This window comes from Physcomitrium patens, chromosome 17, assembly GCF_059467195.1.
Source record: "Physcomitrium patens ecotype Gransden chromosome 17, ASM5946719v1, whole genome shotgun sequence".
NCBI classification, from domain to species: Eukaryota; Viridiplantae; Streptophyta; class Bryopsida; order Funariales; family Funariaceae; genus Physcomitrium; species Physcomitrium patens.
Window position 1 is genome coordinate 12459878 of NC_143426.1, and position 25490 is coordinate 12485367.

Here is a 25490-nt window from a genome sequence, read left to right on the forward strand (position 1 = left end):
AGAAAAAAATCAATGGATATTAATATAATCTTTTAACTACTTTTGAAGAGATTGCTATTATATTGCCTATAAATAAATTAGAGCCTAATGCAATTTGTGATATTATTACTTGCCTATGTAATATTCGACTATTCAAAAGAATTCATAAGGCTCATTTCACTAATTTGTCTCTTTATTATGTTTTCTTTTTTTCATATGAAACCCTTGGATGGCATCTTAGCCTAATAATATAAAATATACTAATAGATATTACTAAAAAAAGAAAAGGTGTTGTATAAGAAGATTGAAAAAGTAAGAAATTGACAGAGATGATTTTTTTTGCTTATCAAATTTTTTTAAGGCCTATTGGATATTTCACAATTTTGCACAAAAGAAATGTATTGCATGAGTTTATGGTTGACTAATAGGTGGTAAATGAGTAGTCATGTTTGCAATATCTACATTGTTATCAAAGAAATCTATGTGCCAATTTGTATCAAGAATTGATAGATAATATTGTAACTTATCATAGTATTAAGTTTAAAGAAGGAAGATATGAATAGAATAATCAAGGATGTATGAGCTTAATTTCATCATCACATATTGAAAGTATAAGATATATGATGAAAATACTTGAAGATTCTACAACAATTATAAGATTTTATCAGCATCTTGATATTTTTTTAATAATGACAACAAATTGAAGATGATTTGAAATCCAAAATAAACTGCTTTCAAGACAAAAAGTAAGTAGCTAGTTAGATTTGATTGCTCCTATATTTGAACTAAAGAGATGTATAATTTTTGAAGATATAAAGAAAGAATCTATCTTTGATTACATTATTGTCCATGTTTATATCATCAAGTTCTAGAAGAAAAGTTTATTTCATATGCACATTATGATTTTTTTGGATAGAAAAAGCAAGATTAGATGTATTATATATTTAGATTCTATGATTTTAATAAAATTTCTAAATAAAGATAAAGATTATAAGTTATTTTTAGTTATTCTACAATACATAATACATGGTCTATGTAAACAAGGGATCCTTAAACACCTCGCATAGAAGACAATTATTTTACAAAGAAGTATTTAAAGATATTTGTAGAAGAAACAACAATAGATGTAGATGGATATATCTAATAATGATGAAGAAATGATAGAAGAACATTTGAAGTTTGAGATATGGTTGTTGATAATAAAGATGTTTTATTTTGTACAAAATAGTCTTGCAAATACAACTACGATATAAATATTGAAGTATATGCATCCATTTGTACAATCAAGTATATCCACAAGTACATCTATAAAGGCCATGATTGCACTACAATGTAATTTAGAAACTAGCAAGATGAAATCAAACAATACTTAAATGTAAAATATAATGAAGCTCCAAAGACTGCTTGGAGACTTTTTGGCATGCAAATCCATGAAAAAATACCAATTCTTATTGAATTGACTATTCATCTTTCAAGAATGTATTAAGTGATATATGATCCAAATGATAAAAAATTGCAATTCTAAAACATGCCAAAAGATAAAAGATAACATTAAGTTTTTTTTCTTTAAAACATGTATAGCAATGAATATGAAAGGATTATAAATATATCAATAGTTTCTACAACATTGAAATAGGATTGGACTATCTTAAAAATCTAAGACCTTTCTAATCCACAACAATATAAATTCCATCACAAAGTAGGACAAAATGGACCAGAAAAAAACTAAACAAAAAGTTGCAAATTCAAACCTTATTAAGAAAAAAGGTCCAAAGCCATACCTGACCAAATGCCCAAATGACTCTAGTCAATTCTATCTATACTTTGTTCAACCATCTCAAAACATTCTAAAATATTTCTAATAGTAGATCTTACTTAGATAACCGCCCTAAGTTCTTTCTAAAATGTTCTATGGTGGGCTCTATTTAGATAACCGCCCTAAGCTCTTTCTAGAATGTTCTAAGGTGAATCCTACATAGCCCACTAATCTAGCCCCAATTCTATAAACTTTTATAAACTTCTCAATCATGGCTCCAACTATCTATCATTATGCATCAATAATACAAATATCTTATCTATACTATGTTACAAATATTTTATTTGGCATATTATTTTTTTAATTTAAATATTGATAAGAGTAATAATAATGTGTAGATGAATTCTCAAATGCAAATAATTTCATATCATGTGCCAATACAAATAGTTGTGCTTGCAATCTAATAAGAATTTTTAAATCTAAAATACTTTTATACCTCCAATATATACCAAAAAGAAAATGATGACATTTTATTTTAAAAAAAAAAACATGCATAATGAAGAGATCTAAAAATTTGCAACAAAGCAACAACAAACCACACAACAAACCAACATAGCAACTAACTTTTGTAGTAGAGGCAATAGATGCTATAATCTCTTAAGCAATTTTTTTAAAAAGAGAGCTTGATTTGTTCTTTATGCTTACAATCTAACAAGAAAGGAGGTTGAAAATAATATAACAAAATTACAAACAAACACAACTAAAAAAAATAACAATGACGAAATTCTAGCCCACTAGATCTTCTTTATTGCTGATCTATTAAGCATCAGATTCTAATAGCAAATTTCAAAAGAATAAATTTTCTTGATTTATTTTTCCACATAGCAAAAAACTACACATTACATGGTATGTCCAACATGAACCAAAGAATAAATTATTACATCTTATATAAATACAAACATGCTTGATGAAAAAAACAAAAGCGTTTAATAAAAGAATAATAAAACTTGCAAAAAACCAATATAACAACTGACCTTTGCACATGTAGCAAAATTGGTAATTTATTGAGCAAATCATTTGCATTGTACCTCCAATCAATTTTAAAGACCATGATTGTTGTTGACTTAATGCACATATGGACTTTGATTTTGCTCCATCAAAACCTCTTAATCTTTGATAATCACCTTCCACCTACATCTACTTATGTGTAGAGATTTAATTGTAAAGCATTACTCTAATAAGAGTTAAGTATTTCAATAACATTATAAATAAAAAAAGAATAAAATTTAGAACTTGAAACTTAGACCATTACAACCTACTTCCAATAAAGAATCAAGCAAAGTGAATCTAATGTATTTCACAACACTACAATCACATTGTTGATTGATTAATAATAAATTTGTATTAACACATGATAATTGCAAGAAAAAAAAACAAACAAACAAACAAACAAACAAACAAGAATCATTTCTATGATACTCGGATTGGAATGATGCTAAATTCTTTTCTTTGATTCTATGTGAAGTGCTCTTGTTAAGAAATTGGAAGGGACTGACATGTGCATACTCTTCTCTACCTACAAGAATGTATCATGTGTATTCTTAAGAGAGGACTAATTAGAATATAAAATACCAAATTATTAGTAAAAGAAATAAAATTAGATTGGTTGTTCTAATCATGTACCAAAAAAAATTTAAATAATATAAAAAAGTTTAATAAAATTTATTTATTTATTTATTTTTCTTTTGTAATTACATCAAATATCTTTATTTTGTATTTTTGATATCTTAGATTATATAAAAAGAAATATTTAATTATATTAGGATTAATATTTTAAAATTATGAAAAACTTAATATGCCAAATATTCATGTTAAAAGAGACAATAGATTTTTAAATGTTTATAAAATTGACTTTATACTTTTAAATTGTAATAAAAATACAATTTTTATTACATATGTAAAGACAATAAGTTTTTAATAACCTAATAATTTAATTGAAAAATATTATATATATATATATACATATATATATGCATATATATGCATATATATGCATAAAATGCATTGTCATTTTTTAATTCAATGTACATGCTTTAAAATATCAAGATTGGATTCAAAAATAGTACTTAACACATCCAGAGAGAGAGGGGGGGGGAAAATAAAATAAAATAAAATAAAAACCCAATGATTTATTCAAACATTTTTCATTCAAAAGAAGAATCGAAATTTTTCGAAATGCCAATATAGAGAATATACACAGACTATAGAGGATCCATCCAAAAGCGTACATTCAGTGCGCTTCCATTTTGTTAGATGAAACGCTATATTTTCATCCATTCGATGTAGACATAGATGAACGATTCAGAAAGACGTGGACAGGAAGATAAAGAAACCAGGCACAAAGCCCTAGTGAAGTTGAGAGGGAGGAAAGCCCAAGTGGCCCTGAAACCCTAAACTTAGCGCTCGTCTTCACCTCGAGCTTGTTTTCTTCGTGCCTGTGCTGCTTCCTCGCGGGTTTGCGACGTTCTTTGTTCCAGTTGCAAGGAGATCGTATTTGAGCTGCAACTATGGGCTCTGAGGCTGTGAATCCGAAGGCTTACCCGCTCGCGGACGCGCAGCTGACGATCACGATCACTGATATCGTGCAGCAGGCTGCGAATTACAAGCAGCTGAAGAAGGGAGCCAATGAGGCCACCAAGACGTTGAACCGTGGCATTGCGGAGTTTGTGGTGATGGCGGCGGACACGGAGCCTCTGGAGATTTTGTTGCACTTGCCTTTGCTGGCGGAGGACAAGAACGTGCCGTATGTGTTCGTGCCGTCGAAGCAGGCGCTGGGGAGGGCGTGCGGCGTGTCTCGGCCGGTGATCGCGTGCTCCGTGACGACGAACGAGGGGAGCCAGCTGAAGTCCCAGATTCAGCAGCTGAAGGACGCGATTGAGAAGTTGCTGATCTGAGGTGGAGGAGACAAGTGGAAGCGCCGGAGAGAGACCACAGCCGGATAGAGACTTGAGTCTATGATGCCTGGATTATGGTGGCCGTTTGCACTCGAGAGGCGAGGCTCCTCGTTCTCGTGCGTAGGTCCTCGGATGGTTTGATCGGGCGGTTCTTCTGCCTCTGTATAGTATACGCTACAGGAGCGGGTAGCTGCTTGGTGATGGGTACTTTGCGAGCTGAGGGAAGTTAGCTCTAGAGACTAGGTTGTGAACTTTCGATCTCATTTACTTATAGATGAGTAATGAATGGGATAGAATTTTCTTCGAAGCATGGAGGAATACTCATGTGCTGTTCATGTGGATGTTGTTTGTAAGAAACTTCTATAACTTTTTTAAAGCTGATCGCTGCGTATGCCTGCCCCCATTTCTCTTCTTGCACAATTGTGGCAACAATTGTTTTTCAATGTTTTTTTTGGGCAAACGCCGTCTTTTATGAGTTTCCGCCGGCGGTAACATCCTGCATCTAACTCTATCTTTGGGAGGCATTCTTGTTCTAATGCTGATTTTCATATTTGCAGTACCTCACAGTAGCTGTCCACGTTATTTTCAGCTGATGTGAAAGCAAGCAGCTGCAAGCTGTGTTAATCTGATCCTTACGCTCACTCTGATTTAGGAATGTGTGTATTATTTTGAGCACCTGAGTCTGGAATTGTGGCTGTGGTTTTAGAAAGGTCAGAATGCTAGTTGTCATCTTCATGCTCGCCGTGCTAATCCATGCAGGAAGTCACGGTATGAGAACAATTTTCTAGAAGGATATTATTTCGTTAAATGAATCCTTCCATAGCATGAGTCTCCAAGTAAGCAGACCTAGTCCAAGCAAAGTGCCTCTGTTTATGATACTGATTTCTGCTTGGTAGTTGACGTAGGTTCTGTCCGACCAGTTAAAGCTGCTGTTGGCAGGTTCCCGAATCCGAACTGAAACCCGTGCTGAAAACAAACAACAAGAAAAATGCCCAAGTATTGATTGGTCAAAATTGATGTCGCACGAATCCCACAAAAAATCAGGACCTACAACGAACAGATCAGAAGATTGCTCTCTACTTTGATAGAGCATTGCAGATATTCATGCTGCAGGGTACCTTGGACTCCTCGACTGCCCTTTTTCAGATGTGGAGGTCCACACTCCGAAACTTCAACCTTCTGCTTGCTTATGTTATGAAACCCCAGTATCCTAGGCATGAGAAAAATTGCGGGTGAAATACGCATATTGCCAACTGCGTACTTCTACATGAAGTTTCTCTATTCATGACATTGTTGCATGGAGAAGAGTCGAGTTGCGAATAGATGCACAGTATCTATCAAATTAGGAGCTGAAGGCAATTGTGTTTCACCACAATCTATCATGTATCAATGATAACTTCCTCATCGATATTTGTGCATCAGTGTGACAAATAAAAGGGCATGCGATCAACACAAGAGAGAACAAAGAATAGATATTAAACTAGAGTGGATTAACGGTGCATGCCTGAATAAGAAGTATCAAACGAAAAATTTAACGTTGGCAAATCCATGGAGTTTTTTTAACATGTGATGAAGTTAAATATCTTTCCAGTTCATTTATGGTACAATAAATGAAACAGAAGGGACACTAGGATTGTCTGTTGATGAAGAAAGTTTTCTTAATTCTTTGACAGGAAAAGGCCAACGTTACTATTGCCATTATATGTTTTCAATGCTTATTAAATATAAAAAAACTGTGCATAATGTACAACTTGCTGATTTGTGTAAACTAATTTTACCATCAATTTATATCATTGCATTTAAAAATTTAAAAATATGAGTATCTTGCAGAAAAACAAAATCCATGCACCCTTAAGATATTTTTCAAGGACTACTATATATATATTTATATTTATATTTAAAAATCATATCCCAACCATGCTCACTCCTATCTTCACAATGAATAATTAAATTAACCACTTTATGGCCTACAAAATAACATTAAATTAATTTATATAAATTTAGAATATCTGGTAAGGCTGAATTGAAAACCACTGAAGAATTATGAAGTAGAGATTATCACATCAAATAGTGATTGGATTGAGAGGTTTGAAATGAACTAAAATCCCTAAATGAACAAAATTAACCAGAAAGTAAAAATTGAACATATTGAAGATCACTAAATCCCAACCCAATTGATCCAACGACGTAACTGTCAAGGTGCAAGAAGTCATTTAATTTGAGATGCCATATATATATAAATATATTATTTCATTTGAATCTGATTTAAATAAAGCTTTTTAACTCCTACAAATGTTAAAAATAAAGAGTGGTAGCAGAGTAAGTAGAAATGAAAAGGAAACAAATTTGAGAAGATATACAAATACAGATTAAAAAATCTTATGATTATCGTAGGTTAAAAATCGGCAATTCATGTCCTTGTTCTAAAAATATAAAGAAAAAAATGTTGAGTGATGTTTATACCCGTTGGATCAATCTACCACTGGCGGAGATAGGAGCCCCAAGTGAGTCCCAAGTGAGCCCCAAGTGTGAATCCAACGTGGGCGACGGAGCGCCACGATTCCCAGCCCCGTGCAATGCCGCGGGAATAGGGTCCGAGCCTCGACACAAGTCCGGACCCACGGACTACTCCACCGCAGTTGATAACCGGGAAACATCTTTCTCGTCAAAGGGGGCCGAGTCAAAGTGTACACAGAGCCCGATGCAAGGTATCCTAGATATGACATCTTTACCCGTGTATACCCTTAGATACCCGGGGAGGAAGTGTCAGAGGCTACCGACCTCTGGACAGTGTGCTCTGCTGTGCTCTGTTAGCTCTGGTCCTGGAGGGTTCTCTTTGCCGCCTGTTGTTGCTGTGACTTTGTGCCCTCGATGCCTTTCATTTACGCTGTTTTGATGGCTTGTGGGATGGTTTTGCTTGATAGCGATTAGCAGAGACTGGGAGACCTTGTGGGAGCTTTCTCTGATTTTGTGTTATCTTTTCCTGAGTTGAAAGAGAGCGTCTAGAAGGGTTTGTTTTTCAGTTGTGTGTGTGTGTGTATGAGTGATGAGAGTTCGCATTCACGTGGAAAAGATGGCATTGCTTAGTGTGGTGATTATTTAGTAGATTAAAATTTCTGATTTTTATTTAAATCTTTATGGTTTTTAGTTTTTAGTTTATTTTTATTTTTATTTTTATTTTATTTTTTCTGTCTTTCTCGGCGGAGAGGTTTGGTGAGGTATGCGCTCAGCTGGTGTTCCATAGCGTGGAAGTGCGTGAGGGTGCGGGGACGGCAACATGATGGCGGACTTTGATCTCATGGAGCTTGCTCCGGAACAGGTGAAGTGCTATCCTGGTTTTTGTTCTTGAGTCCAATTTGTTTTAGGCTGTGACACACACACATAAACAAATACTGCTATATATATATATATATATATATATAGAGAGAGAGAGAGAGAGAGAGAGAGAGAGAGAGAGAGTGTGCGAGTGCGAGAGAGAGCGAGAAATTTCAGTTCATTGCTTTGTGGAACTTAGGCTCAGTGAACTCGAGGTACCAGTTGTAGCCTCGCTGGAATTACTCCTGGCAAGTGATAGTTTTGTTGTGCCCCCATCCCCCCTCTGTGGCTATGACATTGTTGTATAAGAGAACTTTTTCAGCGTTATTTGACATTGGAGTACTGCAGTCTGAATAATCGGAAGTCAGGTGCTATTGGTTTTGAGCTGTAAATGGCCTCAATCATATTCTACATGATTTTTCTAGCTGTTCACTCTCTGTCAAGAGGAAGTTAAGCAACTCCTTTTGGACTTTCTGCATGTAGGGCAGTTCAAGTTTTGAGATCGCTAATGTCAGGAGTCACAATAGTACTACTGGTGATATTTTGAATCGATTGTCGAGTATCTTAGCGTACGATACCTTTCCCCCTTAGCTTGGACATTATTTTGGAGCGTCAGGAGGTAAGTATTTTTCTTTATGTTCTGCCTTTCTATGTACATGGGTGTATTGCGTTATCATCTGCACTCGTGTGAAATGTCTCCCTTTTTGATTGACAGGAAGAACTTGCTTATTTACATCAGCAATTATTTTCGACTGCCACAGAGGTTGTTACGGGTGGAGCAGATGAGCCAGCCATGATAGCTCAACAGTCTACAGTTGCTACCGCCACCACAGAGCATGACGGTACGTATTTTGTAATTGTCTTTTTGGAACCATTATTGTAATATTCTCCTTATCAGGCACACTAGGCCTTTCGACCCAGCATTTGTTGCGGCCCTTAATCAGTATGACTATACCCGTTGCTCTGTACTATAATGTTGAGTGTATGTCGTGCTCTCGGAGAAGTTGCTGCTTGTCGTTTGTTTCATTAAGCTGTACCTTGTTGAGATTTTGAAATACGAAGACAGTTAGCTTGCAAAATTTTAATAGGGGATTGCATAAATGATTGAAATATTTCTGCGTTGTAACCTAATCAGGCCTGTGGAGTTAACAAGCTGCAATTGTGAATTTTGCAGGGAAGTATGCGAACGGAAATACTGTACCTGAAAAGGAGGTAGGTTGTAGTTGTCATGATATCTTAGTAATTGATTTTTCAAATGATATTACCTGTAGGTTTGATAGTTGTAGAGAAACCTATCTCAAATCCCTTCGTAAATTGTTTCTCATCTCAGTATCTGGCAACATGTGCAGGATGACAAGCCAGCGACGCTGCACGGGGAGGGGGAAGCTTTAGTTGGGCGGTCAATTATCAAAAAGTTTAAAAGGACTAAGTATTCTGGAAAGGTTGCGGGATACGATCAAGATTGCAAATGGTACAAGGTATCTGAGTTAAACAAACTGAAGGTTCAACTTAAGTAATTCAAACCGACATATTTACATGGTTCCGGCAAATTTGTTCTAGGATATTCATTTTGTGGTACGTCATGCAGGTGGTATACGACGACGGTGACGAGGAGGAGCTCGAGTATAAAGAGCTTGGACCACTTCTAGTCGAAGCTGGTGAAGCAGAGGCAGTGAAAGTCGCAAATGCCAGCAAGAGAGCTACTCCCGAAACCGATAGTGACTCTAAGAGGTGGGACGATTGTCTTTCTTAATGTGGTTTCTCTGCGATTGACCCCTCTTCTTAATTGTGATTATGTGCTTATTCTCAACCCCACTGGGTAGGTCAGAATATTGTTACTCAACTTCTTATTTTTGGTTCAGTTCCGCCAAGAACGCTAAAGGAAGAAAGTCTGCCGCTGGAAAGAAACCGGCTAAGGACAAATTAGAGAAGAAAACCAAAACACCAAAATCCCCGAAGTTGCCCAAGAAGGCGACATCCAAAAAGTCGGAAGATGACAAGCAGGAAGCTTCTGAATCCCATTCATCGGAGGAGAAGAATGCTACGGAGCAAACTACTCTGAAGAGGGGTAGGGGAAGACCAAAGAAAGATGCATCATCGAAGACTCCTGCATCTAAGACTAAAGGTGATGGAAAGGGAAGTGGTGATAGCTCATTAGAAAGTAAACCGTCAACACGCAAGGTCGCTTCGGAAAAGGATCGAAGTGAATCAGAATCGGGCCGATCTCCAAGGGGAAGGGGAGCTGTATCACCTGCTGGAGGATCTGTTTCGCAAAAGGAGGGTACCCAACTCATTGGAGCTAAGACAAGAAAGAAGTTTGATGGTGTGTTTTATGATGGAGAAGTAATTGGGTATGATCCAAAAGTGAAATTTTACAAGGTATACCAAATCTTTTTTTTCTGAGCTCTGACGTCACTGAAGGCCAACGAGGGTTTGGCAGATGGACTTTGTGTGGTTATTAGTTCTGTGCCATGTCCTTCTGCACGCTCATATGCAGTATGGTTTGTGTTCTAAAGTACATGTAACACATAATGTTCTTGATCTGCGCTGGGTCATAGCATTTTATACGAGACTCTTTTTGATTCAAAATTTCATTGTCGTCTTTGATATCTCAAGACCAAAGCTTCGTATGAAAGGCTCACATTAGTGAATGCTGTTGAGTGTTCAGATTCGCTACAGTGATGGGGACAATGAAGAACTTACATTGAAGGAGCTGAAAAAGACGCTGATGGAAGAAGACCTAACAGTTCGTAAGATAAGAGGTCGATCTAAAAATGCTGCATCTCCAGGAAAAGCTGCTGAAGAGTCTCCACAGAAGAAGCAAAAACTTCTTCCATCGAAGAAGGAAGCTGCAAAAGCTCCAAGTCCTGCCCGGTACAATACAACTCCTGCTCTGGCTCTGTTCTTACATTGTGGTCCTCTTCCCTTCTGCCTATTTGTGACCAACGTACAGTCTCACTTTCAGACTGCAGATATGGCCAAGAAATACTGTGTTTTAATACAGGAGGTTTATAGAGCTAGTGTGTAACATCTGGAGTGAGCTGTGTGTTACACCTGTCTAGCCATTGACTTTGGTGGTTGAAAACGCAGAGATGGAATCCAGCCAAGGAAACGTGGACGCCCAGCTAAAGCGAAAAGGTAAGTAAGCGATGACTGAATTTGGAGGAGCCAACAACTTGAAGACTATTTTTCTGCAAAGAGGTAGATGTTGCTGTGTCCAGAAGAAGGCAACCGTGCCTGAGGTCTTAGATGTTGGGCTTTGAGTGAACCACGCATGTAGCATTAGGCGCCTCATGTGGGGCCTAGGTTTCCCAAGTGATAGTGGATGTGTTCATAAGAGCTTTTCATCTCTGGGGCGCCACATGACTGGGCACACGCCTCATCCACTTGTGGCTCTGGGTGCTCAGCTTTTACGATGCGGACAAGGAGGCATACAAGAGTCCAGGGACGGACCAGTGGCTGCTAACTCTTCTAGCTAGGTTACAGAAATGGGTTGGATAGACTTTGTACATGATGGACAGACTTCATGAGGGAGTTGGCACATTTTGGGGCCTGTCTCTTGTTAAAATTGCCATGTGGCCAACGGAATCTGACTCTTTTGAATAAACTTATTGTGAATTGGTATTTACTGGCGTTGTTTTCGTTTTACTTGTGCAACAGAATTATTGTGTTTATAACTGTAGTACTTGATAACAGCATCTAGCTTAGTCGATTAGGAACCCAGAGTCACAGCGGTGAGGTCACACTTCTCAACCTTCTAAAAGTTACCCATGCTGAATACTCTTATGGACACATCCTCTCTGAACTCTTATGTTTTAGTTTCCTAAACTTATTTTGCAAGCAAGGTGTCGTCATCAATTAGTTTTGTAGCTTCGTTGTCCGTGTGATGAAGAGTAGACTTGATCCCTTTGTCAGCACAAATCAACGACTCTGTCCTATTGGCAGTGCTGCAGAAGCTACCGATGAAGACGAAGCAAGCAATGAAAATACTGAAGGGATTGCTGAAGACAACAGCGGTTTATCAGGAGATACCACAAGCACATCGATAGAACCTACGCCATATTCCACACTCCTTGCTGCTGTCCGATATGCATCTGCTTACAACGCAGACAACCTTGAGTACTACGGATGGGGAGAAGTGGTTGGCTCCTTTAGGACGAGATGCTTAGATCTCGCAGCCATTAAACTGAAGCCGACCGCTTCACCAATTGTCCATTTGGCTGTAAGTTCGCCTCATTCACAGGGCTGTGTTTCAGGACATAGGATCGCTCCTTTTTTCTTTCTCTTTTTTTACAATTTAAAGCCTGAACATGCATTCGGGATGTTGTTAGAAAAAGCATTTGGTATTTTTATCTAAGACCACATGGATAGATATGCTGTCTGCACCGTGCTTTTTATCTGGAATTAAATTGAACCGAGGTGACCATGGATTTTTAGATGATTCCGCGTTCTCAATATTATGTTTCATTCAATTTAAAATGCGTTCATATGTCAGTGGATTGATTGCGTTGATTTTTATACAGGTAAGTCAACATCATCTGGCCGCTTTAACAGCCTCTGGACAAGTCCTGGTGTGGCGCAATCAGCATGGTAATATTCGCAGCCGATGCGACGGATGGGAATATATCAGTGACTTGGAGAGTAAGGGTGTCGTGCTTATTGATATTTCTGGGCCGGATGTGGACAGAAGGGTAGCTGGCTATGCACCAGAACAAGAAGACCAGGTGGGGCTCTCGAATTTCGAAAATTGTCTTGCTTTCAGTGTGAAGAAGTAAAAAAGTTATAAGTAATTGATTTGCTCTGTGCAGGTTCCAGATCCCTTCTACTTGGTTGCAGTAACTTGTAATGGAGAGGATTATCTTCTTCAGGGATCTCATCCTCAAGAACCAGTAAGTGGTAGCTGGTTTGTTTCATTTCATTTACCATGTTGACAGATTTTCTCAAAAGGACTCTATGATGTTTGTGAGGATACTGATGTTGGTTGATTCGTCTTTGTGACAGGTTCACACTCGAAGACTTGGTGAGAATCCCAAAATTAAAGGTCTTGGATCTACGATTTCGCAACTAAAGCTGGGCAGTTTGAAATCTCCGTTGCTTGTTTTGCAAGCAAGTATGGGTACAGTGGGCGCACTTGATGAGACACCCTTTGTAGGGTAAATGCCTCATGAACTTGGGACTCTCTAACTTGAATTGAACTTGCAGGGTGTATATGTACATGTTGCAATTAAATTCTTCTCAATGGATCTGACAGATATATAACTGATGCGTATCAAGTATACATACGCGCTGCTACAAAAGATTATATGGACGAAGTCAACCTTGTGTCTGGGTACACTGGGAAGCCATTTAAGATTCAGGTGAGTAATTTTTGGTCTTCGGATGATTGATGATAAGTAGATATCCTAAAAAACTTACTGAAGTTTATCGTGTGCAAACCAAAGTGGGCTTCAGGAATAAAAGGTTTATGATCTTTTCTTCAAAATGAGCTAGATCTCCCTTAACTGGCTTGATCCTACTTAAGAGTCTCCTATTTGCACTGATCTTCTCTACACTGCATGTAGTGTGGTGGAATTTACCACGCCATCCTCTTGACCGATGATGGGCGAGCTTGGACATGGGGTGACGGTTACCATCCTTCCTCGACCTCAAATGCCTCGACCTCCAAAAATGGGGACCAGTCACCTTATAGTCTTTGTCATCTGGCCCTTGGAACTCTCGTCGGTCAGAAGGTACTTAACCACACACCGCTGGAACTAGGTTTCTGATCATTAAAATATTTTCTTTAACATAATTTTAAAATGCACCAAATTGCACAATGTCAACTCCAAACAATGCGAACCTGTTTGCCATCAATTTCAGGTCGTGGACGTCGGCTGTTGCGGGGAGGACTTCGTCGCGCTCACCAGTGATGGTGCAGTTCATCACTGGACTCATGGCGTTGCTAACCCTGCAGCTGACATTTATAACACTCCATCCACCCCAGCAGCTGGCCAAGGGCCCTCTATTCATGAAGGAGACAAACTGAAGAGTGTATCTGCTGGGGTTGGAATGTGCGCTGGAGTGACACAGCTTGGCAGAGTCCACACATGGCGCGCTCTCTGGAGAGGTGTACCTTTGGGGTTGAAAGCGCCTGGTACTCCTTTGGGTCATGATTCAGGAATGAGTAGTGTTATACCGTCTCTAGGTGAGAATCAATCAATTTTCACAAGTTAGGGCTTGATTTATCGAAGAGTTTGCAGTATGTACCGAGTTTTAGGACGTACCCAGCCTGTCCTAGAAAAACGTTCCTAATGGAAGAATTTGATGCTCCTTGGTTTGTTGATTTAAGAGGACTTTGGATGCAGGAACCAAGTTCGCAATCCAGGTGATGTGTGTGGCGGGTTCCCTGATAGTAGTTGCAGAAAAGAAGCCTAAAGCAAAACCAGGGTCAAAGAAATAAGTTCCTGTGAACAAATCTCATTCCGTGTTGATGTTAAGGTGAGTGATATCTTAGAACAGTGCTCAATGTAGTCTATTGAAGGCACCTCGAATCTCGTCTGATTTATCCTAGATATTATACCCGAAGCAGAATTTGATGCAGTGGACAAGGTAAGCTACAGTATAATTGTCCTGACTACCAGCGATTTATCCTCCTGATATGATTCATTGTAACAAGTATTTCGGTTCTAAACTTCTGCAAGCAGCTAAATTGCAACTGACTTGAAGCAAGCTTTGACTTAAAGGCCTGTCTGGTCCCCCCAAAGGTGGATCAGGGAAGCACTTCTCAAGCAGCACTAATTAGCAGCAAATATCTCATAAGGCACCTGTGTGTAGATCTATCGGCAAGTAATAGGCTGAGCTCTGCAGGTTTACTGTCGTATTTACAGCTATCGACTTCTGCACAACTTCTTTGACAACACCTGTCTCTAGTGTTTATTAACACTAGCTATGGTCTGTGATGCTATATGTATATATTTGCCTCTCCTACGTGCACGCCGCATTTAGTGTGTGAACACTTGGTCCTGTCAAGACGTCACCTTAATTACCTGAGGATCGTTTTGTTGTTATCAAACAGGCAGTTTGCAACAGTTTGAGAACCACTTTGGTTTTGAAGGGACTGTATACTGCATTACCTGCTGTAATAGACATAAAAGGAACTCGTTTATATGGCCATTTTGTGGATTAAATGTGGTAGATACTGAGAGACTTTGGTGAACGAAATCGTATCTATAAATCACTTCACTTGTGTGTGCTTCACCATTTGTATGTCCACCCTTCCAATGCACATCATGCTGCATGCAACCCTCTCGACCACAGAAGAAATCTTGTTCACTTTTTTAAGGAAAAAAATGCACCATATCTACTGAGAGTTGATCATTAGGGTGAAACTGTATCAAGGGATTCCGGGACTAGGAGTCCTGGAGAGAAACCCTAAAGCAGCCTTGAGAGTTGTGCTATTGAATTAAAATCTCTTACCCTGATTGCTCTTGTAAGAGTTCAATTATCAGAAGAGACAGCTTAGTGCTTTCAAACGTTGGTACAGAAACATGGTAACAAAATATCACTTGATACTTAAATGTTCTCAATAATGACTATATTATGAGTAAAATCTGAAGGATCTTGGATGACATTGACAACTTCCATTTTACACTGAATCTTATGGGTTTTTTTTTAAAAGAATTAGTTTTATTCTTTTTATAAAAGAAACTATAACATTTAAAATTTTAAATAATATATATATATAATTGACTTTGAAATATTTAACTCTATGTTCTTAGTTTTAAATTGTACGTTTTATATTTGCATTTATTCAATAACTTAAATTAAATGTATCACTAATCATTCGATCAGTTGCTAAAATATACATTTTTTTTTTCCTTTTATATGTATATTTTTTTAAATGTTCAAATTTTCATATTTTTTATACATATACTTTGAAACATTGATTTTTTTTAAAAATCTACTCTTGTATAATAGTAGCATTTACAATAGTGACGTGTTCATTTTTAGCAAGCAGTAGACAAAGTTTTAACAATAAGTTTTGCATCCTTGTTTATGAATTAAATGCTTGATAATTAATCATCTTATTTAGTACTAAAAGACCATCTTAAAATGAGATGGTGACATTTTGGGGATTTCACATAGTTGATCAAATTTACTATAAAAATTTCATATATTCACTTCATAATATCTACCCCAACTCATTTCATGAACAATTTAGTAATACAAGCATTAGTGTAGAAAATATTGATACTCAAAGCCATGGAATGTATCATGACATTTACTTTGTAAATTATATTCCCCATTTTGCTTTTTTCTGCACATTGATTTTATGCTTAACACCTTTTTAATTTCCGCAAAAATTAAAAAGCAAAACCAAGAACCAACACAATAACACTACTTTGCTTTGGTACCATGTTTACATCACATAAAAGAACAAAAAATTAAAATTATAAAATTATAAATTATATATATATTAAAAAAAACATTATGATGCACTTATATCATACCAAAACGACATAATACCAATCATAGGTTCAAATACTCCCAACATGAACTGATTTATACACAATCGAAACCCTAAAAGCAAATGGATAAAATTGGTAACACTCAAATCACTAATACATCGCCAATCACAAACTCACCGACCAGACAGAAGCAACTCAGATTAGACTGTGCTTTGCCATACATTTAGAAAGTTGCGTTTTTGCATAAAATCTGTGAGCTTCTGGCATGACCCCATCAATAAAGCTCAACCTCTCGTCTAGATCCAGGAGTTTAGGGTTTGGGGTTTAGGATTTACGCTACGTTTTGGGATTCATGGATGTGGTGTTCCTTGGATTGTTCTTGCCGTTCTTCGTGTTGTCGTTTTGTCCTTGACGTAGTTCTCCTTTGATGCGATTACTGCCACATTTTCGTTGGGTTTGCTGCATCAATTCTTTTTTTTTAAAAGAAAAAAAGAAAAAAAGAAAAAGTCGTTTGCCTCGTGTTATACGCCTTCCTCGGTGCCATGGACGCCCATGGAGATCCCCTCAGAAATGAAATGAAGCAGTCTGCAATCTTCGGTGCAAAATCTTCCAGCACGATGGCACTTCGTCTTGTTGAATTCGCGACGTGTTGCAGTAAGGTCTGAACTTCATGGAAATATGAAAGGGAACTCTCAGCTTCGTGATAATCCTGATCGACGACTCCTCTAATGATTCAAAGTTCTCTTATAATCGACTGAAATACACCCCACAAGAATAAAGAGTTACATTGTCGAACTTTATAGATTCAATAGCAAGTGTGTACAAGACAAACGTACATACAAGCCAAAGTATGCATTTCACAGGGATAATTATAAAAAATATGCTGGCTGCTTTACTTCAGGTTGATAACTCGCTGGAGCAAGTGAAGTGCTCCCGCAAGCACAAGAGGTATCTGCAAACAGGCATATGTTCGGTTTCTGAGTAGCTTGCAGCCTCATGATCGCGACACAAGTACACTAAAGTTCCATTCACGCAGATGAATAACCATAACCTAACGACAGTCACCAATGGCTAAACCTTTGATGCGGCCGCCTTGCGGACTTCACAAACAATATCTGAACATAGCGCAGCTAATCTTACTACAGAAAGATATGAAGCTGAAGGTTCCTTTAAAAGATCACCACCACTACCGTGCCAGGAATGGGTCAGCCCAAGTTGTGGTGGTTGGTAATTTTAGCCTAGACCCCAGTCTTGCTAATAAATCACTGAGGTTCAACGTTGGGTTATATTGGCGACCATGATAAAGTGTTACCACCTACAGACTCACTATTCAAGTTAACCTCCACGTTTGGACCGTTCCCAACAAAGTGGTGCAGTCTAATTTGCAACAATGCATGGTGAAACTCCACTCCTGCAAACAAATGCAGTTCACAAATATCTACTAGCAGGACTGATTCCCTGTCGTATTTGTAGTATGCGGCAACCTTCAGGGTCAGGACGTAAAAGCAAGCCTGTTCGAAACATTGATGTGACGCTTGGATGTAAGGACCAACAGTAGCACGAAGCAAAGGGCCAGGGTCAAGAATGATGCCATTCAAAAAATATTTAGCATCAAGGCGCAACCCAAAGCGTACATCCAGCATACAATTTCAACCCAACACGCAATATGTCCCAAAAGGGAAACAGGGAGCGCAACTGCAAAGATCATGTAAATTGAAACACAAATATACAGTTATTCGGGTCAGGAAGTCATACCACAACTTACAAATGTTTCTTACAGACAACATCCAGACGGCCATCGCATAGACAATCCACGCTATCACAATCTTCCTGTGTGCATCATTTCTTCGTCTACAAAAGCACTCATAACCAACTAGTTCTTTCCTACTCCTCCAACTAACTAGAGCTTTGACTCCACCTCTAAGACCTACCACCTCACAGACACCACGTTTATGGCAGTAGAGCCACCCCATCGAAACAACCGAAGATATCCACACGAAAAATAGCGAACTCCGTCTTCCCGCGAAAACGGCCACTACAGTCCAGGCATCATAGACTCAAGTCTCTATCCGGCTGTGGTCTCTCTCCGGTGCTTCCACTCGTCTCCTCCACCTCAGATCAGCAACTTCTCAATCGCGTCCTTCAGCTGCTGAATCTGCGACTTCAGCTGGCTCCCCTCGTTCGTCGTCACGGAGCACGCGATCACCGGCCGAGACACGCCGCACGCCCTCCCCAGCGCCTGCTTAGACGGCACGAACACATACGGCACGTTCTTGTCCTCCGCCAGCAAAGGCAAGTGCAACAAAATCTCCAGAGGCTCCGTGTCCGCCGCCATCACCACAAACTCCGCAATGCCACGGTTCAACGTCTTGGTGGCCTCATTAGCTCCCTTCTTCAGCTGCTTGTAATTCGCAGCCTGCTGCACGATATCAGTGATCGTGATCGTCAGCTGCGCGTCCGCGAGCGGGTAAGCTTTCGGATTCACAGCCTCAGAGCCCATTGCTTCAGCTGAAGATCACTCCGGTCAGCGCTACAACAACAGAGAAGTGAGTAACGCAAAGATCAAGAGAAGGACTCGTAACACGCGCAAGAATGAAGTTGTAAAGCATCACAACAGGAGGGAGGGCATCAACGCAGGGGGTGTAGGGTTTAGGGTTTGAGCGGTCGGTGGTTTGCGGGCGGACGGAGAAGTCCGTCCGTCCGTCCATCCGCGAGGGTTTCGAACGTCGGAACTTTTCCCTCCAGCCGCCCTTTCTATTGTAGATGTTTCATTCGTTAATATAGGCGATGAAATAACATTTTATCATTCGTTCGATTCTCACGGATGAAATGCTGGTGCCCATTATTGGTGCGATTTTCTGATGCTCAGGAGATATTTTTAGCTTACATTTAAAACCTGTTTTACGGGAATTGAGTTGCGTTATGCGAGAAACAATTTCATCGTTCCATGGATAAGTTGAAGCTGCAGTGGAATTGTATGTATTTTTGAGATGAAGATTATTATTATTGTAATTTAATTTCTAGAAAAGATGGTCAAATGAAAAATTTATGAAAGGGAAAGAAAATATGAATGCAACTTTTGTTGGATATTCTTTCATAAAAAACCAAATTCCTTGTGTGATTGTTGTCATTGTACATATAAAATTTATAACTGAGCAGTTTTTACAAATATTTTTTAATATAGCAATATTAATCTTTAAAAATATTATAAATTAAAACCATATATATATATATATATATATATACATACACTCACAATTACACCCATGTATTATTTTAAAGCATATTATTAAGAAACTCTTGTAATACTATATATATATATATATATATATATATATATATTAATCTTCTGCTGTTTCTTTTCGAAATTCAGTAGATAATTTGTTGGATTTTTGCCGCATTGCATACTTTCAAATTGTCTCCGAAAAGCTTCTGTGATTCCTAATTATTATGAATAAAGAGGTAACACAAAGAATACTTATAGAACCATCAATTACAACCCACTAAAAACAATATATATATATATATATATATATATATATTTAGTATTTTCCATAACTTCAAGTAATACAGATAGGAACTTTAAGCTCTTTTCTTATCTTCTTCTTCTTCTGTTTTTTTTTTTTTTTTTTTTTTTTTTTTTGTTTGTTTTGTGTTGTAAGCATAACAAAGGTACTAAATGCATTTCAAGTTTTTTAATGTCCAATACAACAGTTTGGATCAATTTAAAAATTTAATTTGACTTAAAAATGCAACTGTGAAAAAACACAAACAAAAGATTAAATGATATACAACTCTCTATTTAATAAAAACATATAATGATTAAAATTAGCTGAGATAAAACTATTGATATTTTAATTCGTACTTTAATTTATGATAAAATAAAATTTATCTTGCAAAACTATTTTTTAAAATTCAATATATCAAAAAAATGATTTATATTATAATTTTCAAATTTTTGTATTATTTTTAGGATTAAGCATTTTAAACTTTAATAGGCAAACTTTAGAAAAAGATTTAAATGCTTCACTAGATTTATTATGTAAAATTATGATTTCTAAAAGGAATTTTAAGTTGAGTTTATATTAAAAGTATCAATTTCTATCTATCTTTAAATTGAACACTTTATATATATATATTTTTCTCTAGTATAATGTTGAAATAATTCCTTAATAAATATTATTCTAAGCAACATAATTCAATATTTATAAGAATTATTTGCATTAAAATAATAAATAATAAATAATAAATAAAATTTATTAAACAATTAATAGCCATAAAAAATATTTCAAAAGAAATGTAACATTTGGAAATAGTTGAAATTTAATAAGGGTTACATGTTGACTTCAATATCTTTCAATCTCCTTCAAATTGTATGATTCTTAAGTTGTATGATTTGACTTATTTAATACAAGAAATGTTGAGCTAATAAAAATAAAAATAAAAATCCTTTAAAAAAATTATTGGCTAAAGAAACTAGTCAACAAAAAATTAAAAAAATTATTGTAAATTTTGTAAGTTAGTAATTTTATATAAAGTTAAGAACATAGTTAATATTTACAATTAATGCTACACTTTTATGTATTTTTATCTATAAGACCGACACAAATTATACAGTTTAATACAAATGAAGTTAAAGATGTATTTAGAGAAACATAAGGATATATTAATAAAATGCTGATTGTGTAATTGCATAATCAAACTACAAAAAAATACTTTCTGTGCAGACCGATCTAAAATATATTATTAGAAAATGACAACATTAGAAGAATATATTTATAAAAACATCAAAGATAATCTAACCTTACATTCATTTTCATCATTAATAGTAATTTTATATTGGGAATTGCTAAGTGGACATCTTTCTTTCTTTCTTTCTTTTCTTTTATTTTATTTTATTTTTGTTTGTATGGACACCCTCTTTTTTAATGCATGGACATCTCCTTGTGTCACACCAACAATATGTCACTACTACAAGTTTTTAACAATTTGGACACTAATTGAGGTATAAAAATAACAAAAACCCACAATAACAACCCCCAATACATTAACATCAGCAATACAAAGCTAATTTAAACCAATAAATAAATGAGGATGTCTACATAGTAGTTTTGCTAATTGGACACCTTTTACTATTTATTTTGTTTGGTTTGATTGAATTTTGTGTTTTAATGTTCTTGTGTTGTGGATTGTTGTTGTTTTTATATCTTTAAGCCTTATCAGTGTATAATTTATTGGAAAATTTGGTGGTGTGACATGAGGTGGCTATGCAATAATAGAAGGATGTCCACATAGTAAAAGGGGATGTCTATCTAGCAATTACGTTTATTTTTTAGCAGAAAAGATAAAGTATTATAGAAGGATGTTCATTATTATAAATCAAACAAAAAATAATTGATAGAAAAATATAATCATTATCCTTGATTTTATAAAATATTAGAGTAATTTTAAATAAACTAGAAGTATTCACTAAGATTCATTTAAATGAATATTTACAAAATTATTATTATTATTTGAAAATGACAATGAATTTAAAAATATAATGTAATATTTTTAGATTTGTAAACTTAAAAAGTGTTTCTTGATAAATATTTTTTGGATTTAAAAATGTATACATTAAAAAATAATTCTTAAAAACACCTAGACAATGTTGTGGTCATTTATATTCGGATAAAATTCTAATGATTTATGAGAAGAAAAAGATTATTAACATAACATACATTTGCAATAAATAAATAAAAATAACATTTGGTTGAATTTTTAGGATTATGCAATACTGAACAAACAAATTATTATAAATCCTACATTTTTTATCTTTTATCTTTTAAAGGTATTATATGACGTACTATTATCTCATATTGTTTAAGTACAATCTGTACCCTTTATTCAATCATGATGAATGTTACATATTCACAAGTTCATGGAAAACTTTTCCTAGACCCGATCATTCATGTCGGTGAGCGAGGCACAAAATAATTAGGGTTTCATTTGGATTGATCGGATTCCGATGCCCCGAGTTGGACTTGATGAGTTGCACTTGAATTAGGGTTTCGATCCTGCACGCAAGGTCGACCCCTTTCTCGGATCGCCCGAAAATCCGCCATGGAGTCGATCACGAAGATTTTCGTTCGAATTGTATGGAACGGAAGCTTTTCGACGTGCGGGAAGTAGCATTCGATCGCGTGATTAGGGTTTGGTGTGAACAGGATAATCATATGTTTGAATGCATCGTGGTGTTTGCATTGTGAGTCTTGTGATTTCATGATTGAGATCGGTGCAAAGTTAATCATGGACGTAGAATATACATGCTCCAAGAAGCACCGTAGTTTTTTTTTTTTTTTTTTTTTCTAATTTAAATTTAAATTTATTTTAAATATATGTATGTGTGTGTATCTATATCTATATATATATATATACAAATATTTGTGTGTCAGTAACTGAGTGTCAATTGTATGCCAGATTTATGACTGTAAGACGTGTGTTTGTGATTCACTCAGGTACATGAGATTATAGAATCAAGCGGTACATGGCCAGCATGCAATCGTAGAGATGGCTACGAGGTTGTTTTCTCACACTCATGTGCTCCATTTCTCGTGTTTTCTATGACTTCTAACTGGGTTGATTGCAATTGTTGTAAGTTAAGTCGACGAGGTTTTTATGTACGCAGCAGTTTGCTGCACCTCGCTTAGTGTTGATGAAGGTGGAGTGCTAGATGGAATGAACTGCTTGGAGTTAAATTGTCTAGGATATTTCAACTTAAGATGCATGAGAAGAATCGGTTATCTCTGATTTTGGGACTGACATAGGGTGGTCAGTGAGAAGTTGCCCCTAGCCGATTGCCATCGAACGGAAAGGTTTTGGGGATGAATATAATGATCGATGCTTGGTTTCGGTACACTGGACCTGCTGTAAGTCCTAAATTCCTCTTCATCAATCTCAAGTTCATGCATTCATTTAAATTCATTATTATCCTTTTCGGTACCTACTCATAACGTCATACGAACTTTGTACACAGGTTATAGTGGTCAATAAAGTGGTGGATAAATTGTAACGGAAAGAATCAGAGAGGTTGCAGGCGTCCGATAGTCTTTCAATGCGTGGGGTGGTATGTTTACTATCCATTGGCAAAGGCGATCAAGTGATCAATGTGTGCATGCTTGAAAGGTCATCAAAACTAACAATATTTTTAGGGACAGATCTGTTTATCATCTTTATAGTTTCAGCAATTAACAGTGTTAGCAAGCATTGTTGTGATGTATAACAACCAATCGTGTATTGATCCCGTTGAAATCGTATCAGAGAATTATGCTTCTGGTGCAGGAAGAGTGAATGTTTTTGTGTGAATCTTTTAATTACTTGCAACTCTGCTGATTGTTGCTTTGAAGTTAGTGCTATTCATCGATTACCTAAAATAATGTTATGTGTTTCGACCTAACTCATACAAGAACTAAATTTAGTGGTCTGGAGGGTGTTTCATAGATCTTGGATGCAGAGCATGTTGCACAAATTCCTCACCATTTGATGCTTGATTGAGGGTGGCTCCATTCACGTCGGTAGGGAAGGTGATTGAACGTGCCATATCAAGTGAACGACTAGAAGTATTTCCAGCTTGTGCGATGTTTTCATTACAAATATGAGTGAGCAAACATTCTGAGTGGCCCATGTTTGAAACCACACTCTGTCCGATATTTCTCGCTCTCAAGTTGTGTGTTCTGCAGGGACATGCTTAACAACTGAAGAGTACCTGAGCAACTCAATTCCAAATCCAAATCTAAACGGAAATGCCATAGAGTAACAGTCCAAGCTTTGCCAAGTAGGTGTTTTGGCTGCCCCATGATGTCGATGGTATTTCCATCTCCTCCCTACATTAGATTACGGGCGAATACGCGATTTCATAATAACTGGCCGGATTACTGAATACAATGTTGCGAACTCGTCTCATATAGGATTATTGTCTGCCAGGAAAATTAAAGTGGAATTGAAGCAAGCTTCATTAAATTGTCGGTAGCAATTATAAGTGTCAGCACTTCTTCTAGATTAGCTTCGGTGTGGTTGGTTTGATGGGTGATTTAGTTCTAGTTCGTGGTGACAATGAGCAAGTGATGAATAAGCATTTCATGTTTCATGTTCTGCACAAAATACTACGTACAAAGTGCTGACTGCATTATGGCTTATAGAAGATAAGTGAATGAGACAATTCTAGTTACTTCAAGTTACCGGTCAATACTCGATCACATGTTTTTGGGTCACTCTTGTGGGCTTCCTGTGTTCAGCTTTGCTGTAAGTTGTGATAATCCAATCTGCTCAGGAGATGCTGTTCAGTGGTAGAAATATCCACTGCATCACACAGAAGCAGCCTGCTGCTTTTTGTGTGTTTCATCCAGATAATGCTGTGAATGCTGTAAATGAGAGGATCTCAAGGGTTCCACGGCTGCTGAGGGTGCTTCTTCTAGAGACCTTAACCCAGAGGATAGTGGAGCCAATACCTCTCTGTGAAGACTGTTAATTGTTTCATTGTTAACTGTGTCGACACTGATGAGCTGTCTAAGAGGTCTCAATAAGAAGTCCTGAAGTATGTCATGCAATAGAAACAGTTCATTGCCACAAAAAAGTAACCACTTATAAGAGTTATTACCAAATTGAATTAGAGAGCTTCACAGGGCAACGTTCACAGATACTCACTGCAGCTCTCCGCCTCCTCACTGTAAGCTTATTTTTAAACTGCACAGCTTTGTTTCACATCAAAGGCCAGCTTCCGGAAATAAGCGCAATTGTTAGTGGGTGAAAAATGACCGCATTTCTGACGTGCATTACGGTGTCAAGAAAAAGTTCCGTCGTTAAATTAACCTCCTAAAAAATAGGAATGTCTTCCGTCGCTCTTCGATCTCAATTTTGTGTTATGTTCTGGTTGCTCACAACAATGTACCCACCTACGTTGAGGCGAGATTAATCCCTTCTGTACATTCGGCGGTACCCATGACGATTCGATTTGGAACCCAAATCCGAATTCAAATCGCACGATTGTTTGCAAGCAAGTTG

At 36.9% G+C, this 25490-nt stretch overlaps 3 protein-coding genes and 1 long non-coding RNA gene across 8 annotated transcripts; 3 read left to right on the forward strand and 1 right to left on the reverse strand.

The window, feature by feature from the left end:
• The first annotated feature begins 4133 nt into the window (after positions 1-4133).
• Positions 4134-5070, forward strand: LOC112294073 (uncharacterized). The gene has a single exon (XM_024544210.3). It carries the CDS (start codon positions 4303-4305, stop codon positions 4687-4689), a length of 387 nt encoding a protein of 128 aa, XP_024399978.1. The 5' UTR covers positions 4134-4302; the 3' UTR covers positions 4690-5070.
• A 2469-nt stretch (positions 5071-7539) lies between these two features.
• LOC112294574 (uncharacterized) lies at positions 7540-15156 on the forward strand. 5 transcript variants are annotated; one of them, XM_090243815.1, is made up of 17 exons: positions 7540-8008; positions 8488-8623; positions 8720-8846; positions 9179-9216; positions 9354-9482; positions 9593-9735; positions 9867-10383; positions 10673-10878; positions 11095-11142; positions 11950-12226; positions 12528-12728; positions 12813-12893; positions 13006-13157; positions 13256-13361; positions 13566-13733; positions 13864-14188; positions 14349-15156. In XM_090243815.1, the coding sequence occupies exons 3-17, from the start codon at positions 8798-8800 to the stop codon at positions 14441-14443; spliced, it is 2535 nt and encodes an 844-aa protein (XP_090099941.1). In that variant the 5' UTR covers positions 7540-8008; positions 8488-8623; positions 8720-8797; the 3' UTR covers positions 14444-15156. The 5 variants fall into 5 exon arrangements, with proteins under 5 accessions (XP_090099941.1, XP_090099942.1, XP_024400951.1 ...); XM_090243816.1 differs by having other exon boundaries at positions 8766-8846; XM_024545183.3 differs by having other exon boundaries at positions 8493-8623.
• Positions 15157-18118: 2962 nt separating this feature from the next.
• Positions 18119-19538, reverse strand: LOC112294080 (uncharacterized). Its single transcript, XM_024544218.3, has one exon. It carries the CDS (start codon positions 18949-18951, stop codon positions 18565-18567), a length of 387 nt encoding a protein of 128 aa, XP_024399986.1. The 5' UTR covers positions 18952-19538; the 3' UTR covers positions 18119-18564.
• Positions 19539-20078: 540 nt separating this feature from the next.
• On the forward strand, positions 20079-24667 carry LOC112294366 (uncharacterized). Its single transcript, XR_016497989.1, has 5 exons — positions 20079-23011; positions 23267-23359; positions 23467-23556; positions 23931-24013; positions 24170-24667. It is a non-coding gene; the product is annotated as an uncharacterized LOC112294366 (long non-coding RNA).
• Positions 24668-25490: the final 823 nt, after the last annotated feature.

Bases quoted from the DNA above. Each gene is read 5' to 3' on its own strand.
- LOC112294073 (XM_024544210.3), top strand. From the start codon at position 4,303: ATGGGCTCTGAGGCTGTGAATCCGAAGGCTTACCCGCTCGCGGACGCG.
- LOC112294574 (XM_024545181.3), top strand. From the start codon at position 7,967: ATGATGGCGGACTTTGATCTCATGGAGCTTGCTCCGGAACAG. The intron at 9,483-9,592 runs GTATCTGAGTTA...TACGTCATGCAG, and splicing joins AAGATTGCAAATGGTACAAG to GTGGTATACGACGACGGTGA. The intron at 10,879-11,094 runs GTACAATACAAC...TTGAAAACGCAG, and splicing joins AAAGCTCCAAGTCCTGCCCG to AGATGGAATCCAGCCAAGGA.
- LOC112294080 (XM_024544218.3), bottom strand. From the start codon at position 18,951: ATGGGCTCTGAGGCTGTGAATCCGAAAGCTTACCCGCTCGCGGACGCG.